The 19,665-nt window shown below is 40.8% G+C and overlaps 1 protein-coding gene across 1 annotated transcript; it reads right to left on the bottom strand.

Annotated features, from left to right (window-relative positions):
- Nucleotides 1-33: 33 nt before the first annotated feature.
- On the bottom strand, nt 34-18,942 carry ccnj.S (cyclin J S homeolog). The gene is made up of 7 exons (XM_041570918.1): nt 18,638-18,942; nt 17,496-17,605; nt 11,722-11,932; nt 6,752-7,051; nt 6,497-6,656; nt 2,643-3,366; nt 34-2,291 (listed from the first exon to the last, which is right to left on the bottom strand). The coding sequence occupies exons 2-6, from the start codon at nt 17,562-17,564 to the stop codon at nt 2,952-2,954; spliced, it is 1,155 nt and encodes a 384-aa protein (XP_041426852.1). The 5' UTR covers nt 17,565-17,605; nt 18,638-18,942; the 3' UTR covers nt 34-2,291; nt 2,643-2,951.
- Between the last annotated feature and the right edge of the window lie 723 nt (nt 18,943-19,665).

Raw genomic sequence — 19,665 nt, forward strand, 5'->3', positions numbered from 1 at the left:
ATTAAAACAAAAACAAGTCCAAATAAATCAAGATTTAAACAAAGAAAATGTTTATTTAAAAAAACTGAAGTGCATAGCACTCACCCCGAATTCTTTGTTGTGGTTAAATACTTGGATCAGTTTCTCTACATTCTGATGAAGGCCCACAACGTTTTGGCTTCTCTGCTCCAACAGGAAATTATGGTTGATTATTCTCAATAGCCATAACAGCTCACAGTGCACATACCTTTGGCTGTTTCAGTATCATGATTATGTAGCTTTACAACAACAGAAGGTGATTCTACGCAATAAATAATAAAACTGTAGTGTACTGACCTGGCATCCTACTACTTATAAGACAATAAAAAGTAATCAAAAATTAAATATGTACAGTAGCTGTGAATATAGATGTTAATTACATCTTCCCACCATTCTTCCCTTTTAGTAAAAAAAAAAAATAATCAAAAAAAAATCCAGTGTTAGTAAATGTAGAAAATGGTTATTCTGCTAGTGTTATTGGTGCTCAAAAACAAAAAACAATCTGCTGCCGCTTGGTTTTCAAGCAGCCGTTGATCTGTAGTTTCAAGTTGAATCCTTGAAGCAAGGAGGAATTGAATTGTTCTCACCATGATGTAAATGATGGCGGGGCCTGGGGCAAAATCAGTTTTGAGGTATTCTGAGATTGTGTGGCTGTAGCCATGTCACCATACTGTGCCAGCTAAACTGCAAAACCCTTTCCATGATACAATTGCCCCTATTGATACTATAGATACTGCTGTGCAACCAGCAGTGCACGGCCAATAAGTGTTCCGGACGACAATTCTGCACTGGCAAACACCATTATGCACAAAGCACCAACACTTGGGGGGTTATTTATCAAGGTCCGAATATTGGGATCTAAAAGCTCTCGAGGTTCTGTATAAGTCAATGGGGAAGGTCCCAGTGTCTGCGCTAATGTTTGTACCCATATCCGATGATTTCGGGTTTTGGCGCAAAAAACGCAGAAAAAAAGATTGTCGTTTTGCGGAAAACTCCGAACAATTGAGAGTTTTTGGGGAAAGCTCCGAAGTTTGGCTGACCCTATTTATTCGGGCTTATTTCTTCATAAATAAGGTCCATTCGGGAATTCGGAGTTGCTCGAAGTTTGATATTAAAAATACGGAGATAAATCCGGACCTTGATAAACAACCCCCTTGGACCCCACTAAAGACAGCTCCCACGAGGTAGTTACATTAGGATAATTGTAATGATACTGAAATGTTAAACAATTGCGCCTCCAACCATTTCTAGAATTCCCGGCAATCCCTAAAATAACACTATTTTATGGGAGTGAAAAAAAAAAAAAAAAAAAACGCTATAAATACTGATCCAACACAAACAGGACAAATGGCAGACTAGCGAGAAAATAAACCTTATCACTACATAAAAAAAAAAAAAAAAGTAATAAAACAGAACTAGAATTTTCGAGAAACATTCTGAGAATGCTAGATTGATTTCAAGGATATATTCAATTTTTGTCACATTATATAGGCGTCGCGTTAAGCACCCTATGGAACAACATTCATTGAACATACACATATAGCTGCAATAATGACACCCTTTTTATATATTTTAGAGGCAGCAAAGTAGAGCTTAAATCCCCAGTGGTTCCTTTTGCGTTCAGCAACAGAACTCCCATCGTTCTCCATATGGAAGCAGGCAGGCCAACCACTCCAGTCTTAAAACTTTGCCAAAGTGGAATTCTATAACAGTTTTGGTCGGTTTCATTTGGCATGTAATTAAACTACCATATACTACATCTACCTACAATCAGCTACGGCTACGCCTAAAAAATTACCAGTATATTGACGATTGTGTTGCACATTTTAGTGTTACAGAAAAGACATCAGATACGATGTTCCTTGCAAGAGAAAGTAATGGACATTTTCAATTGGATGGATGAGGTCACACATTCCAAGTTAGGTTGTAAAGCAGCACAAGGTTAGACAAACAATAACCAAAATAGTATACATGTATAACCCTAGCTACAATATACAGTATACCAGCAGCACAAATGATTATTTCATTTCCCTGAGTTAGTATGGAATATTGCTTTTCCAAACATGGCATCCTTTGAGGTATAATGGAATTCTTGAGCTCTTTCAATGAAGACGGAACCATAAGGAACATTAGTTACCCATAATTCCCATAGCTGAGCACCGTACGACTATCTACAGTTACAAAAGCACGAGTGGTTATCGATTGTGTTAAACCGGCCGACTGCCATATCTGTAGTTCTGTACTCCTTAAGTCGCAAAATATTAATACTGTAAAGGTGGCCATAGACGCACAGATAATATCGTACGAAACGAATTTTCGTCCGATATTCGTTGCGTGTATGGTGGAAAAAGAGCCGACCGATATCGGCAGAAGACTTGGATATCGGTCGGCTTGTCGATCGGGCTGGATGGAAAATTTTGATCGGTTGCCTTTGAAGGGACCCAAACATCGGCCATTGTTAGTGCTGAATCGTCAGATACAGGTAGAATTCTATTGTTTATTCCCGTATATCTACCTGTATATCTGACGATTCAGCTCTACACGTGTGTATTGAAACGAACGATCTTTCTTGGAAAGATCGTTTCCAAGAAAGATCGTAATTGTTACGTCTATGGTCACCTTAAGTCTCCTTCATAAAAAAAAAAAAAAGAACCATTTGCATTTAGAGAAGACAGGTTTCCTTGAAGGTCACAATGTTTACTGGATAAAAAAAAAAAAAAAAAAAAAAAAAAAAAAAAAAGGTCCGGCGATTGCTTTTTCAGCAAGAAAGTGGTTTGACGGAGGAAGCTTTTGCACAATTCTTGTTTATCGGACTCATCTCGATATGCAATTGCATCTTTCCGAAAACAAAAAGACAAAATAATAAAGCTGACGGAAAATTTTGGATCACCGCAGAATTCACAGGTTTATAGAATGTTCACATTCAGGCCTCATCACCTGTCGAAACACTGTGTTAATCGCGAGTAGTGTCCGTTCACTTGGTAGCTTCTGTTGTAAGACACCCCAATGCACGGCTTGACTTCTATTGGGACGGCAGCTAAGGAGACGCTTGCAGTAGTCTGTATGTGGCCGCGAGCCTGAATGCTAGTGGGGATAGCAGAAGCGCAAGTCTGCAGCGGAAAAGCAGAGGCATGGGCCGCTGTTATGATCGGTTGGCAGTTTTGCGGTTGAGGGGCCGAGTGGTGGAACTGCAGCTGGTGATGTTGCGACTGTAGATACGGAGGCATGTGCTGCTGGACATGAGCTTGTGGGGGCGCTGGAGATGCAGGAGGAAAGAGGCACTGTGCTGCAGTATGCGACAGATGATTCTTATGCTTACTGGCTTCTTTAACATCATTGTCGTGTGCACTAAAAGAAAAAAATACAAATATGCATCAAACACACATAGAGCACGTTTGTCTTTTCTTTTTACAGAATATGCAAAAATTCAGAAAGGCGCATCCCTGCTTGAATTCTACGATTTCATAAACACGGTTTCCAGTTTATTAAAGGTGTAGCTAACTTTAAGTGAACTTTTAGTAGGTTATAGGATGATTCTCAGCAACTTTTCAATAGGTCTTGATTTTTTTTCTGACTCTTTCCAGCTTTCAAAAAGGGGGTCACTGTCCCCCAGCAGCCAAAATAAAATGCTTGCCATTATACAATTTTGCTATTGCTGATTTTATTACGCTACTTCTATTCAGACCCTCTCCTACTCATATTCCACTTTCTCAACCACTGCCTGGTTTCTAGGGTAATTTGGACTCTAGCAACCAGATACTTGTGAACTTTCAAACTGGAGAGAGCTGCTGAACAAAAAGCTTAATCATTTAAAAAACACAGAAAATAAAAAACCAAGACCGAGTTTAAATTGTCTCAGAATAGCACTCTCTAAATTATACTAAAAGTTCATTCAAGGCAAATAACCCCTTAGGGCTGAGACACATGCTGCAATTCGGGGAGATTAGTCGCCCGGCGACAAATCTCCTCTTCTTCGGGGCGACTAATCTCCCCAAACTACTGCCCCTGCAGGCTAAGTGATTTGTTTTCCTAAGTCGCCTCACGAGGAAACTTCGGGTGACTTCGGAAAACGAATCGATCAGAGTGCCATCCTGCCGGCGATTTACATTCTAGCCTGCGGGAAGGCAGTTCGGGGAGATTAGTCGCCCTGTAGAAGAGAAGACTTATCGCTGGGCGAGTAATCTCCCCGAACTGCAGCGTGCGTCTCTGCCCTTGCAAAAAAAGTATTTGGATACTTGGGCTTTATAATTTCAGTTGGAGCACCTATCCGTCTTTTGTGATTAGATATGCTTATCCACGGATAAATACAAATTCATTAATGGAAAAAAAAAAAAAAGAACCTCCCACCCGCGAAAAGTACTTGTTCTCTGACTGTGATAAAACGTCTGTACATTTAACAGGGTAGTTCACCTTTTACGTTTTAGTATGACGTAGAACAGGGGTCTCCAACCTTTTTTTACCGGTGAGCCACATTTAAATATAAAGAGAGTTGAGGAGCAACACAAGCATTAAAAAAAAGGTCCTGGGAGTGCCAATTAAAGTTTACGATTGGCTATTTAGCAGCCTTAGACAGTATCAATAATAAAATTGTAACCTTGTTGAAATTGTTGCTGTCAGGGTTAGTATAAAAAAAAAAAAGAAAGACTACTCCAAGCTCCCCCTTATTTCAAGCAGCTCCAGTCCACAGCGTCCCCACTGTACAAATAGCAACCAAAAAAAAAAAAAAATCGGCACTCTGGTTAAACATTTATTGTAGCAGTATGCGGATTTGTCCTCCTAACGCGTTTTGGGAATCACTACCTTCTAGGCTTCTATGACTAAGGGAGTGATTCCGAAACGCATTATGCAGACATATCCGCAGTCTGCTACAATAAATTTTTAACCACAGCGCCGTCCAGTTGATTTTTTGGTTGCTAAAAAATTAAGACCAATTGAAAAGTTGCTTAATTTCGAAAACATACTAAAAGTTAATTTACAGGTGAACTACCCCTTTACCTTTAGGCTTGTACTGTCACTGCAAAGCTGCCATATAGGGTATTATAAACAGAATGGACCCCTGGCTGATTTCACCAACTGCAAATGTGCAAAACAAATTACACCTCCAGTAAGTACAAATGATGCTTTACGTGGTTCATTAAAACAACAGGTGTAGTCTGTGAAACACAAACAGGACTAACATGTTTTGTGCTTATGGACCCTAATCATAGGCTTCACCTTGCTCTGGTACCCTCAGGCATCAAAGCTACTTTTTGTTGGTTAGATCATGGCATTAGATTTACAACTCACTCAGTTTATTTAAAGATATTATACCATTACAAACCCTTATAAAAACAAACAGGAGTATTCCCAAATGTTTACAGCACAATTGGAAGGCAAGTAATGGCATATTCCATGCTGACATGGCAGGCATTACCAAGCAGTAACCAATCAGTGACTTGAGGGGGCCACATGGGTCATAACTGTTGCTTTTGAATCTGAGCTGAATGCGGAGGATCAATTGCAATCTCACTGAACAGTTATGTCCCATGTGGGCCCCCTTAAAGTCGTTGACTAACTCAGAGTTAGAGAGCTGAATAGCAGGAAGTAGTGTTCTGGCTATTATGTTAGACATCCAGTCACTCCAGCCTTGATACATTCCATTTTAGCCTAACTAACTATATTCGAATCAATTTTTATTTTGCACAATAAATCTATTTAGCCAGTTTTTATTTTTACACTGAACTATTCCTTTAAGATTTATTGGAAACAACACATTGTGCCAGGTGCATTGAGTATCTCTGCACAGCCCTGCAGTGTGGTTTTGCCATTTGTTCAGTTATAGGTATTATTGGTATAGTCATTAGCCTTTTAAATCTGACACGGCTAGTTTGGTGACAACTGTGAGATTTAATGAATCAAGAGACCCACGGCCATACATACATGCCAATATCTTTACTAGCCATTAGATCTATTCAATTTATCTTAAAGCAAGGCTGTTATTACATACAGATCAAAGCAGGGTTGGACTGGAGCATGGAGCCCACCGGCAGCGACAATGGCCCTCCTAGCAAGTCACCGGGGGCCCCCCTCCGGACACCCCAACTCCCGTGACCCCCCATACACTCGTGCGTACACGTGAACGCTCTCCTGGTGTATGAATGCTGGGCCAGCTCATGCACAAACTCTTTTTCTTTAGGGGCCCATCAGGGGTGATTGAGGAGCAGGTCTTGGTTGGCTGGGGCCCCTGAGGGCCGAGGCCCTTCGGGTTTTCTCCCGGTGTCCTGCCAGTGTAGTCCGACCCTGGATCCAGGTAAACAAGAGTTTACAGGTACTGTTTGAAATAGAAACCCCAAATCCACCTGTTTGTGGCTGGCCGAAGCAGTCAAAGTATGCATCGTTCAGCCTCTTGATGAAATGAAGGTGAAAAAAACGGAGCCATTTTGCTGTGCATTACCCTCTAATGGAAAATATAAGAGAATAAATTAAATTCAGAACTTACATTAATAATCTCTCAATGCAAGGCACAAGGATATCCCAAGCGTACACGGTGAGCCGATGCAGCCTCGTCGGCCAAGACGGTGAGAGCCGCAAGATAATTCTAGATGCGGCTACACATGCAGCAGCCACCAAGGATGGGCCGTAGTTTAAAAACATGTGATCTGTGAAAAGAGAAAAAAATAAAATGTATTCATGTACAAGGTACGGATATCGGAGAAGCCTTAATAATAAACACGGATAGGGATGATGACTATACCTTGCAAAGATACTTCCAAGAAGTAGTCTGCATATTTTGCCATATAAATCTTCGTCTTCTCCAAACAAATCATCGGCCAGCCGTCATGGAGGTCAGTGTCATGAACCGCAATGGACAAGTAGTACTCAATGAAGTGGGCAGGTGTGGGGAGACACAGGTTCCACTCAAATGTTTCCAGTAGCAAAAGCTCCATGTGCAGCAAGTTCTGTTTGGTCAGCACCAGGTTCATGTTGGTCATACAGCCCAGGCTGTTGAGCTGCTCCAGCTTCGGCACCCGGTCTTCCTTGTCTTCAAATTTACCTTTGAACAATGACAGTTATATATTACTACACACTGGCATCAAAGGGTGAGCAAATTCCATCCCACGTCTGGGCTTTTTAGGATGTATCAAATGTGCTCATTTGGAAAGTAGTCTTAAAACTTGCCATATGGGGCAGATTTAAACTGCATATTTGGCATATTTGTCCCTTTCAGATAAAATTGGACAAGCTGTTCTTAATGTGTATGGTCAGCTCAACTCCTAAGAATGAATAATAATAAAAAATAAAAAAAAATCACATTTGTTGTACAGGTTTGGGTTATCCAGAATGCTCGGGATCCAGATAAGGGATCCTTCTGTAATTCTGGACCTCCATTAAAAAAAAAAAAAAACAAACCATCAAAATGTTAAATGAACCAAATGGGATTTCTTTGCCTCCAATAAGACGTAATTATATCTTATTTAGAATCAAGTACACGGTACGGTTTTATTATTACAGAGAAAAAGGAAATCATTTTGAAAAATATTATTTGTTTAAAGGGGAGCTGTCGCAAAAATGAAAATTTAAAATAAGCTTCGGCATACTGAAATAAGAAGTTTTCTAAATATAATCAATTAAAAATTCTGTACCTTTTCTGAACTAATTAAGTTTATCTTCACTATCCCTCTCTCAGCATCTCTCAGAGATTTCTCTTCATTCTGTCTTCATGCAGCAGTTGGGTGTCAGATATTCATTGACAGTTAGATCCAATATATCTTATAGGGGGGCTCCTTTTGCCTAGAAGATGTATTAGAGCTCACTCTATTAAAATCACCAGACATCATGTCTCTCTACATGCAGGATTTGTGCAAAAGGCAGTTATTTTGTTAGATTTTTGTTTGTACTGGAATCAGTTATTTGAGTGAGCTCTAATACATCTGCTAGGAAAGGAAGCCCCCCATAAGATATATTGGATCTAACTGTCAATGAATATCTGACACCCAACTCCTGAATGAAGACAGAATGAAGACTTTTTCCATACTCGGGGTATTCTATCTTAGTTTGGATCAAGTACAAGTTACTGTTTTATTATTACAGAGAAAAAGGAAATCATTTTTAAAGATTTGAACTATCTTCTATGGCAAATGGCCTTCCCGCAATTAGGAGCTTTCTGGAAAACGGGTTTATGGATCCCATACCTGTATCTATAAACATATCCACAACACATTACAGAGATGACTGTAAGGGGCAGATTTATCAAGGGTCCAATTTCGAGGTGATGGGAGTTTTTTTTTTTTTGAACTCCCATATCACCTCGAAATTCGAATAATAAAAGACCAACCAAAATTTAATTAAAAAAAAAAAATCTAATTTTTAACTTCAGGTGAATAGGCTGTATTTGATCGTTCGATTGAAATTCGGATCGTATTCGACTGAATTCGAAAAAAAAAAAAAAAAGACTCCAAATAGGTTCTAGGAGGTGCCCCATAGGCTTAAACAGCAATTTGCCAGGTTTTAGATGGCGAATAGTCAAAGTTGAATTTTCAAAGAGACAGTACATGATAAATTTCGATATTCGATTTTTTCCCCCCCAAATTCAGTTCGAATTTGGACTATTCCCTAGTCGAAGTACACACTGAAATTACCTCAAAATTTTCACTTCGACCCTTGATAAATCTGCACCTAAGGCTACAAAATGTACTGTTATTGCTACTTTTTTATTTTTTAACTCCTTTCTATTCAGGTTATGTCTTGTCCATAATTCAGTGCATGGTTGCTAGGATAATTTGGACCCTAGCAACCAGATTGCTGAAATTACAAACTGCTGAGTTTTTTGCATCCTCCAGCAGTTGCTACAGCGTAATTATTGTAGCAACAAATAAGCAGTTTGGATAAGAGTATAGCATTATCTATAGAGGGGAGGGCCAGAAGATAGATAAGCAGCTAAAATAGGATTAAAAACAAAACTGAAATCTCACAGTTCATCTGCTTGACAGCAGGTAAGAAAAAAGGAAGCCATTTTATGATTAGGTCTTTTGGTTTTGTTTTCCCCAGACAATAATCATTATGAGTGTCTGACATACCAGCGATTGTTTGCTAAATGGCATCAAACAGAGAGTGGAGTTACACACAGAGGAGAAAACAGAGCCAGGGGGGGGGATAGCAGTAAGTACTGCAGACTGAGTTTTATAATTGGATTAAAGCAAACAAGGCCAACATTCAAACATGGGTCTCTTTGAAAAAGCCCAACATGAAAAGATTATAAAAACAGAAAACTGTTTGGTCATCAATCTAAGGTGGCCATACACTGACAGATCTCACCTTGAGGTGGGCGATATCGGGCTGATACAATCGTGGTAACGGGTGGGTAACGGGTGGTCGGATCGCGGGACCTAGAGTCCTGCGTGGGTCCATTTTTTTGGAACCCATACCCGACCCGTACCCTGCAATCCGCTTGGATCTGCTACCCGACCCGCAAGTACCTTATACGCAACCCGGACCTGAGACCCGCTTGACCATCAAGAATCAGAAAGTGCGGTCATTGTAAACCGGAAGTGACAGAATCGGCGCTGTAGACGTGATCAGAAAAAAGGAGTAAATGTCACTATTGAGAAGACCCGCGGCATGCCCCGCAAACCCGCGTCTATACCCGCACCCGGAACTGCTAACCGCAGGCTACCGCAGGGTTTTGCGGATAACCCGCGGGTACCCGACCCGCTGCAGGACTCTAGTGGGACCGCATTTCGAATTTTCCTTGTGAGGCGTCTTAAAACAAAGTATTCCAAGTGCCATCCCGCCGGCGATTTACATTCTAGCCAGCGGGAAGGCATTGCGGGAGGGGGGGGGGGAAAATTAGTCGAGGAAGAGGCGATTTGTCGCTGGGTGCCTAATCTCCCCAAATAGCAGCGTGTGCCACCACCATAATAATAATAATAATAATAATAATAATAATAATAAGTTAACAAATCCTATACAGCTGTACCTGTATTAGCACTGGAGAAACTGTCAGTCAAACCGACTCCCCTGGCCATTTACATTTTTAACTATATGAAAAAGAATCCCATTTTCTTGTTTTAACAGAACAGTAGTTAATTTAGGTACATGTGCTCCTTCATTTGTTCCTGAACCTTTCATAGCAATATGCCTGAAAGCTCTGCTGTAAAACACACAAACCAGTTTTCTCCTAAGGCGTCAGTGCTTATTCTCAGCAGGTCTGGCCTCTAGAAAATGTAAATGTGAGCCGTGTCCAGACACACAAAGGGCACAGTTCACTCAAACCAGAAAGACACCCTGGGGCACACAATCACTCATAACAATAGAAATGTATTTTTTGTTTTAAAAAAAAGGCTTTATTGTTGACAGATATACAATAGATTTACCCTATTGTGAATAGACCCACTGCATCTATAAGTCACTATAAAGGAATAAATACAGTAACACCACTACGGTAAAATGTGAAAATGAAATTAATATAAAGGTGGACTTTCCCATTTGGATGGAACCCTTCTAGTCAATAATACCAATACCCAAAGAGACTATGGGGCAGATTCATCAAGGGTCGAATTTCGAGTTCATGGGAGTTATTTAAAAACTCCCATGAACTCGAAATTTGACCAATTGCAATTTATTAAAAAATTAGAATTTTTGAAACTCGGGAGAATGGGATCAACCCGCAAACTCGAATCAAATTCGAATCGAATACAAATCGCATTCAAATCGAGTTTTTTCTCTGAATGTCAGGAAGGCAACAAACAACTCCAAATTGATCCCAAGCCATCCCCCATAGGCTAAAACAGCAATTCAGCTGGTTTAAGGTGGCAAATAGTCGAATTTGAGTTCTTAAAGGGCCAGTGCATTATACATTTAAAAAAAAAATCAAATTTTTTAAAAAACGTTTTAACAATTCCCAAGTCAAATTGAATAGTTTTGGCCATAAAAAAAACTCAAGAATTAAAATTTTCACTCTGACACTTGATAAATCTGCCCGTATGTGTTGGTGATAACACAAATATGTCACTTATCACACATCCATAAAAAATATTAAAAAAAGTTACAGATATCTATGTCCCAAGGGGCCCCAGTGCATGTGATGCAATAAGTCACTCCTTATTCGCCTTCCTCTCTTAGCATCACACATATGCACAATTGCCCTTTAATCGGCGTGTCCTCAAGTAGAGGGCCATTGTTTCTATTAATAGTGTGCAAAGGGATAACAGGGGGGGGGGGCGACAGACTCAAGGCAAACAGATATGAACTGCAGGATGGAGAGGCCCGAGGCTTATTTCATATTTTTGGTCACCAGGATTTTTCTTTGATGTTCACTTGTCATTATCACTACAGGGGGTGCAGGTCTAATTGTAATAGCAGAAATCAGAGACTGCAGTAGGGAACCTTGAAGCATCTGGTGCTAATCCCTCCCCCAGCTGTTACTACTGCCAAGTGTCACATAACTGGTGCCATAAACCCAAAGCAGGCTTAGGACTGGCACAGAGAGAAGAATTCAGCTCTTGACGGTCACATGACAGAATGCAACTGGCGGCACAGCTGAAGCAGCTGGTTTCTGGCTCTCGCTGGTCATTGGCCAGTCTGTACTAACTGTCAGAGATACTTTTCTCAATCAGTTATTATTAAATAGCAACAATAAATGCCCTTTTTTCTTAAAAACAAAAAACAACTGGTCAACTGTGAGATGCAGTTGTGTGGGCGTGTCAACATAAAAAATATACTTACTCGCTAAAAGCAAACACGACAAGGCCACGATATGCAGCTGTTGGATAGATATGTCATATCGGTCCATAAAGAGATCCAGCAGGTACACAGCAAGATGTCGGGCAGTAGGGCAGAGCTTAAACCGATTGCTGACGATGGCGATCAAGTCGGCAAAGTAGCGTCTCAGGTTGAGCTGGGGAGACTGGCCTTTGTAGGAAGGAAGTTTCAGTTCCTAAGTAAACAGAAGTAGGAGAACGCTCAGCAAGATTTCACTTAGAGGGGAACTATCATGAAAATTTTATACAAGCGTCAGCACACTGAAAGAAGAAGCTTTCTAAATACAATCAATTAAAAATTATGTACGGTTTCTGAAATAATCAAGTTTATCTTCACTATACCTCTCTCAGCATCTGTTTTTCTTCATTCTCTCTTTATGAAGGAGTTGGGTGTCAGATAATCATTGACAGTTAGATCACTATTAAAATCACCAGACATCATGTCTCTCTACATGCAGAATTTATGCAAAAGGCAGTTATTTTGTTAATTTTGTTTGTACTGAAATCAGTTATTTGAGTGAGCTCTAATACATCTGCTAGGAAAGGGAGCCCCCCTATAAAATATATTGGATCTAACTTTCAATGACTGACACCCAACTCCTGCATGAAGACAGAATGAAGAGAAACAGATGCTGAGAGAGGGGCAGTGAACATAAACTTGATTATTTCATTGAATGTATTTAGAAAGTTTCTTATTTCAGTATGATGAAGCTTATATTAAATTTTCATTTTGTGATAGCTCCCCTTTAAATCATTAAACCCAGACAGAAACCTTAAGATTTGTGTTATATATGATTGCACTACACATTTTGGAATTTTTAGGCCTATAACACACAGGGTGTTTGCAGCATAGGACAATGGACTCACTGAGTACCTACCTGAGCCCTCCCCATTACCAATGAGGAATTACTTTCTGGATGTTTCTGGACATTTCCCTACCTTTTCAGGGAGCTTTGCCTGCCACACATTAGGGCGGGACTCCACGGACGATTCCGCCACAATGCGCAAAAACGAAGGTGTCGTCGGATGCAACAGAAATAAGGTAAGTAATTCTATTGTCTGATTGTGTTGATGCAGACGCAGCGTCTGCATCCGACAGTCGTGTCGCATCAACACAATCCGACAATAGAATTACTTACCTTATTTCCGTCGCATCTGTTTGCGGCTTACATGCGAGTCACCTTTTGCGTTAACTATAATGTAGACGCATGTAAACCGCAAACGCAGGTGGGACGCAGCATGTTGCATTTCACCTGTGTTCGGCGCATACATGCATCTGTGTGAGTACAGCCCCCTTCACAATAATTGAGTGCGACTACTCCTGCGCTCCCCTGTGGCGAAACGCAGGGGAGCGCAGGAAAAAACAGCCGTGTGTAAAAGTCCTAAGGCTACAAATGTATTGTTACTTTTTATTACTGATCCTTCTATTCAAGCCCTCTCCTCATATCTGTTCGGAGCTTGCAACTGGTCTTGATTTTTAACAATTTGCCTACCTGTCTCTATCCTGAAACTGAACTTAACAACCCTCAAAACTAGAAAGTTTATTTATCTTGAGGCTAAGCTATGACTTTTTGGAGTTACAGGTGATTCAAACCATTGCTGGTTAATAGAATAAGAGGGCCCTAGCAAACAACATTCCAGAGGACAGAACACATTAATTCATAAACCACTAAGAATAAACCTCATCTTCAAACAGATACTACCTACATGCAGAAGATTTTTTGTGGGTAACATTCCCTTTAACACATGGATATATACATTTATGTTATTTAGACAGAACATGCGAAATACCCAGACATTAACAATGTTTCAGAATCCATGGAATGTTCAGCAGTGATCACCTGTCTCCAGAGAAGAGGCACCTTAAAGGAAAACTAAACCCTAAAAATTAATATGGCTAAAATGTCATTTTATATACTGAACTTAAGGTTATTAAGGGACAGCAGCGCAGAGCATGTGCAGTGAATCAGCAGAAAAGAAGATGGGGAGCTACTGGGGCATCTTTGGAGACACAGATCTTTACTGCTAAAGGGCTGTGGTTGCCTTGGGCTGGTACAGAAACCCAAAACATAATGTACAACATTTCTACCCTACTTGCTTGAGTTCTCCTTTAAAATGAACTGTTAAATCAAAATATCAAATGTATATCACCTTGGCTTTTAACAGGTGATTACCAGGTGATAGTAAATGCTTCTTGCCGATTAGCTGCTATGGGTTACCCAAAAACGGCACAAATTTACCCGATATTAATGGAGCTATTCACTTTTAAAGTTAAAGGGATACGGTCATGGGGAAAAATTTTTTTTTCAAAACGCATCAGTTAATAGTGCTGCTCAAGCAGAATTCTGCACTGAAATCCATTGGGAAATTGACAAAATGTCTAGCCCCATGTCAGATTTTAAAATTGAATATAAAAAAATCTGTTTACCCTTTTGAGAAATGGATTTCAGTGCAGAATTCTGCTGGAGCAGCACTATTAACCGATTCATTTTGAAAAAAACATTTTTCCCCATGACAGTATCCCTTTAACTTTTAGTAGGACAGGGAAAACAGACAGGGATAACTTTTAACTACATTTTAACTACTTTTAACATATAAATTATTTAAATAATACATTGGAAAGTTGCTTAGAATTTCTTTCACTGCTAAGTTTTTGGTTGGAGATCTCCTTTATTGCCCGTCACCCTTCAAAAGTGCACAACTCAAAAACCTTTGTTTCCTAAATTTTATGCAAGCAAGTTTATGCAAACGAATATCCACACACATCCTCCAATTCACACAAAGCATGCCCTTGTTTGGGGTTGAAACACGCCTTAAGCACTAATTGAATTGTGCAGATTATAGACATGACTGGGCAGAGTGCGAAACAAGCAATTCATCAAAATAATTAATGTACGTAACCCTGGCAACCTAATCCACTCAATGGAGCGACAGAAAGAAGGGAAAAGGGGCCGAAAAAATGTAATTTTGAGAAAATATGGCATTTGTGACTCCTAGCAGTGAGCGAGCACAAGAGGTGCAAACTCTGAAGTTCAGGAGTAGTGCAATGCACACTCGTGGGAACAAAAGACACATTTGTGTTGGGAAACGCTAGTCAGTTTGCTGTTATGAGGGACATCCCAGCCTGCTGCTGAATAACAAAAGGACTGAAAGCATGGAAATCTTCTTGCAGCAGCAGCAGCACCTCAGAGCCTGCTCACAAAGTATGTTGAACAGATATGTCCTGAGGGGGGCTGCCGGCACCCTGCTACTTAGCACTTGCCTGTGAAAGGAACCATTGGGAAGTTACCAGCTGGCCTTAGCTCAGGCCAACGGGACACTAAAGCTCTGATATTCACCATTTTACTTTAGAGAAATGACCTAGCGAAACACTTCTGGGCTCTGCCCGTTGCACTACTACAGTGCCACTACTTTTTAAAGGAGAAGGAACGGCGTTTTTTACTTGGGGGTGCCAAAAGTTAGCCACCCCCAAGTATATACTTACCTGAAACCCTGGGCCGGTGCTCCTATCAGCAGAAAGCTGCACCGGCCTGGGGTTATTCAAGAAAGTAGCATAGAGCAATCGGGTTCCGGCTTCTTTATTTTGCGCGGGTGTGCATGCACAGCGGCACGAAAAGCCGAACTTTAACGAAAAAGCTGGCTATTTTGTTCTCTTGCGCATGCATTTGCCCTAGGAAATTTGAAGAAGGAGGAAGTCCTCTGTGGTGCTCGCTGGAATCACCCCCGGACCGTTTTTTTCCTGATAGGAGCACCGGCCAATTAAATATGCCTTTAAGGCAGGGATCCGTGAGCAACATTCATAAGTAAAAGGAGTTGGGGAGCAGCACTAGCATGAAAAATGTTCTTGGGGTGCCAAATAAGTGCTGTAATTGGCCATTTGGTAGCCCCTATGTGGATTGTCAACCTACATTGAGGCTCTGTTTGGCAGTACATCTGGTTTTTATACAACCAAAACTTGCCTCCAAGCCTGGAATTCAAAAATAAGCTCCTGCTTTGAGGCCACTGGGAGCAACATCCAAGGGGTTGGAGAGCAAAATGTTGCTCACAAGCTACTGGTTGGGGATCACTGCTTTAAGGGCTGCAGCTATGCGCATTTTTTCCTATTCCAAAAGCAACCCTCTATTCTATTTAGGGATGCCCGAATCCAGGATTCGGTCAAATCCTTCTGCCTGGCTCAACCGAATCCTAATTGCATATGTAAATTAGGAGTGCGGAGGGAAATTGCGTGGCTTTGTCACAAAACAAGGAAGTAAAAAATGTTTGACCATTCCCACCCCTAATTTGCTATGCAAATTAGGATTCGGAATCAGTTCAGTTTTCGGCTGAATCTTTTGCGAAGTATTCGGGGGTTCAGACAAATCCAAAATAGTGGATTCGGTGCATCCCTAATTCTACTGAAAGTTGAATGCGCGTCAAGTGTGAGAAAGCGCGTCTAAACAAATGCACTCGAAGTAAATCGCAACTCAGAATGCTCATGAGGACAACCTGGCAGAATATAATGGAATCAATTAGTGAGTGCGTTTTTACGTGCTCAACCCTGCGTTTACACGCGTCAAACTAAAAAAAAAAACGTAGGAAAAAACGCCAGTGTGTAAGAGCCCCAAGCGTTTTTATCCCTGTTTTAAGGATTTTAAAACCTGGAAACAGGATTTAAGGACATTCCATTCAATCTCAAGATTTATGAGGCTAACACAATTTCCCACATCTGTGTTTGTTTTATGGTGTGCACTAGGAGAGCCAGACTTTGTATTTTTTTTTTTTTGGTAGCAGCTCTGTCTTCTATGAAGCCTATAAATGAAAGGTTTTTGGTGGTGGTCCTGCACTCAAGAACAGAGGGTGACATTTTATTTGGACAGACAACCAACAGAAGGCTTTGCAATAGAGATCATATCAATACATCAGCATATAGAGCAGCTGATCTCCCTTTTGAGGGGGGGGGTTAAGCGTTCCTAAATCTCTCTTCGGCTTTGAGAGAGGTCTGTGTCTAAGTGCGTAATTAGAGCACACCCTTATTAATTATACATGAACATGGCAGCTCTTTGTAAATATTTGATAATTAACAGTTCTAATTATACCAGCATTCAAAACACTGATATTGTGAAAGGTCCGCGGACAGCTGACCAGTCATTTTCTAATTGTTATCTAATAATATACAGAAAGCACTGCATTTAAAAGTCAGTATTAATAATGGATTAAAAACATCAAAATAAACATGTATTTATAAAGCTCCAACATATAAATTGTACAATAAATTGGCGGAGACACATTACATGCAAACAAAACCCCTAATAACCTAGACCAAAAGGTCCTGGCCAAAGGAGCTTACCATCTAAATGGTTTTCACTAAAGTTAGAGCTATATTTCCATGATAGGAAACACAAGGCATGCATTCTTCTGCATTAAGGGCTCCCTGTGGAAGAGTTACCATTCTCATGCACTGTAAATGTAGCTCAACTGAACTGTAGTTGAGACATGGAAGAGTACCAAGTCAGTAGAGCAGGGTTTAGGCAAGGTCGTATAGTGCATATTCTTGCAAATGCAAGTCCTGGATAAGTGTATAAGCACCACTGCCGAGATATATATATATATATATATATATATATATATATATATATATATATATAGATATATAGATATATATATAGAGAGAGAGATAGAAAGATAGATAGATAGATAGATAGATATAAAACCCAGCAAGTGCCTACCATACACAGTAATGACAAGGAATGCAAGACTTACTTTATATCGAAGAGTCTGATGGATATCTACTGCAAGTTGGCCCTTCCACCACAGCCCTTCTAGCTCCATTGCATGGAAGATCAGACAGGAAAAGTCTGTAAAATGGAGTTCTGCAAACAGGATAAGAACCAAGTTACTTTTTGTTGCACCCAAGACAGGCCAACTTTACATACAAAGGCTTCCTCAAATGGGATCAAGCTTAGACAAAAAAACAACAACAACCTTTTTGCACCTAATTAAAATCAACCAGCAGTTTAACCCTTTCCCTACCGTGAACAAAAAAAAAATCTTACACACCCATTCCTAGAACACCTGGGAATCATTATTGCCCAAAATACAAAGACGTTAGACGTGTCTATCGCTCTGGCTTCCAGGGCGTTTTCAAGCAAGCAAATAATAAAACACGCATTTATTTTATTATACGAATATTAGTAAAACCAGACTAGAAGCCGTATAAGGTAACAGTGCAGCACTTTCCTAGGAAAGGTATTATTTCAGCCTCGCCTACTATGTATGTTACAACCAGAGAAAATAAAGTTTAATGGCAATTGAAAGGGGGAGGCGTAAGGTATACAATACGCACCAGGAATGTTCAACCTGTCCAGCTGGAAGGAAAACTCCTAACCACCCCCCAACAGCTTTTTTGGCTAGCAGTGCATGCTGGGAGCTTTTACAGCTGTAGGACATTAGAATGATGAATGTAGGACATTGTAATGAGAAATGCATTGATGTGGGTGAATGAAGAGACTGGTACTCTATGGACACATGTCCCAAGTCAGTATGAATGAAACATACAGACCTTCATTCAGAGGAACACTGTTCTGGCAACAAAGGGTGTTTGGGAAATAATAATCATCATCATAATTGTCGGCAATAAAACGGGCAGGGGTCGCGGATCTCAGAGACGAGGGGGGAACCTCAGTCGCTGCCCAAGGGTTTTCTAGTCGCGGATGGAGAATAGTGAAAGGAATGGCTGCTCGGTGAGATCAGTAAGGAATGGTCAGTGTATCACAATGATACTCCATGTCTGGCAGAGGCAACAAAGACCCCCGGACACGCTTCTCTCCCCCTGCCCCCTCCCTTCCCCGCACTTAGAACTTTCTCATATAACTCCAAAACCCCCCGAATACCCCAGCACCGACCTCAGTCAGTATCCAGCTTCCGATCGCCGCGTAGACCCCCAAGTCATCTCTTGCCCTTTGCTCGTTTAGCCCCCGCTGCTTCCCGTAGACCATCAATTCGCACGGCTCTCCCCATCCATTGTTAAAGGGCCGAGCTGCGGCTGGTATATACAAAAGCCTGCCTCGGACACATGCCGCTGGGAAGCCGCAGCCAATCAGCGCCAAGCTTACATCCGCCGCTTTAGATTCCGTCCATTCACAGCCAGGCTCACACTTCTTAAAAAAAAAAAAAAAATCAATGAACCCACAAATAAGCGAATGCGCCCTTGATCCTGCTGAGTTTCCGTAGTTTTGTATACTAAAGACTCAGGAAACGTCAGCGAGATGGCTGGGTTGTGGGCGGGGCTGATGTTAGTTTCAATACGTTTCAGGGGGAGAGTGAAGGGGCGGGGTCAGCTGTTCCACTGACCTGAGGCGGAATAAGGTTACTTAGGGACATGAGTTGTGAGGGAAAATGAAATCTCTCTTCAGAATGAAGGCGCCTTTCCCTCCTGTTTATTTCTACGAATATCTATTATTCACCTTTAAGTTAACTTTTAGTATGTTATAGAATGGCCAATTCTAAGCAACTTTTCAATTGGTTTTCATTCTTTATTTTTTTATAGTTTTATAATTATTTGACTCTTTGCAGCTTTCAAATGGGCGTCGCTGACCCCCGTCTAAAAAACAAACGGTCTGTAAGGCTACACATTTATTGTTATTGCTTATTTTTATTAGGGAGGCACCAAAATCCACTGTTTTGGATTCGGCGAAACCCCCAAATGCTTCTTGAAAGATTTGTCCGAATACCGAACCCGGACCCTAATTTGCATATGCAAATTAGGGGTGGGAAGGGGAAAACATTTTTTACTTCCTTGTTTTGTGACAAAAAGTTACTCAATTTCCCTCCCTGCCCCTAATTTTCATATGCAAATTAGGATTCGGTTTGGCCGGGCAGAAGGGGTTGGCTGAATCCTGCTGAAAAAGGCAGAATCCTAGATTCCTAATTT

Source organism: Xenopus laevis, chromosome 7S, assembly GCF_017654675.1.
Source record: "Xenopus laevis strain J_2021 chromosome 7S, Xenopus_laevis_v10.1, whole genome shotgun sequence".
Lineage (NCBI taxonomy): Eukaryota > Metazoa > Chordata > Amphibia > Anura > Pipidae > Xenopus > Xenopus laevis.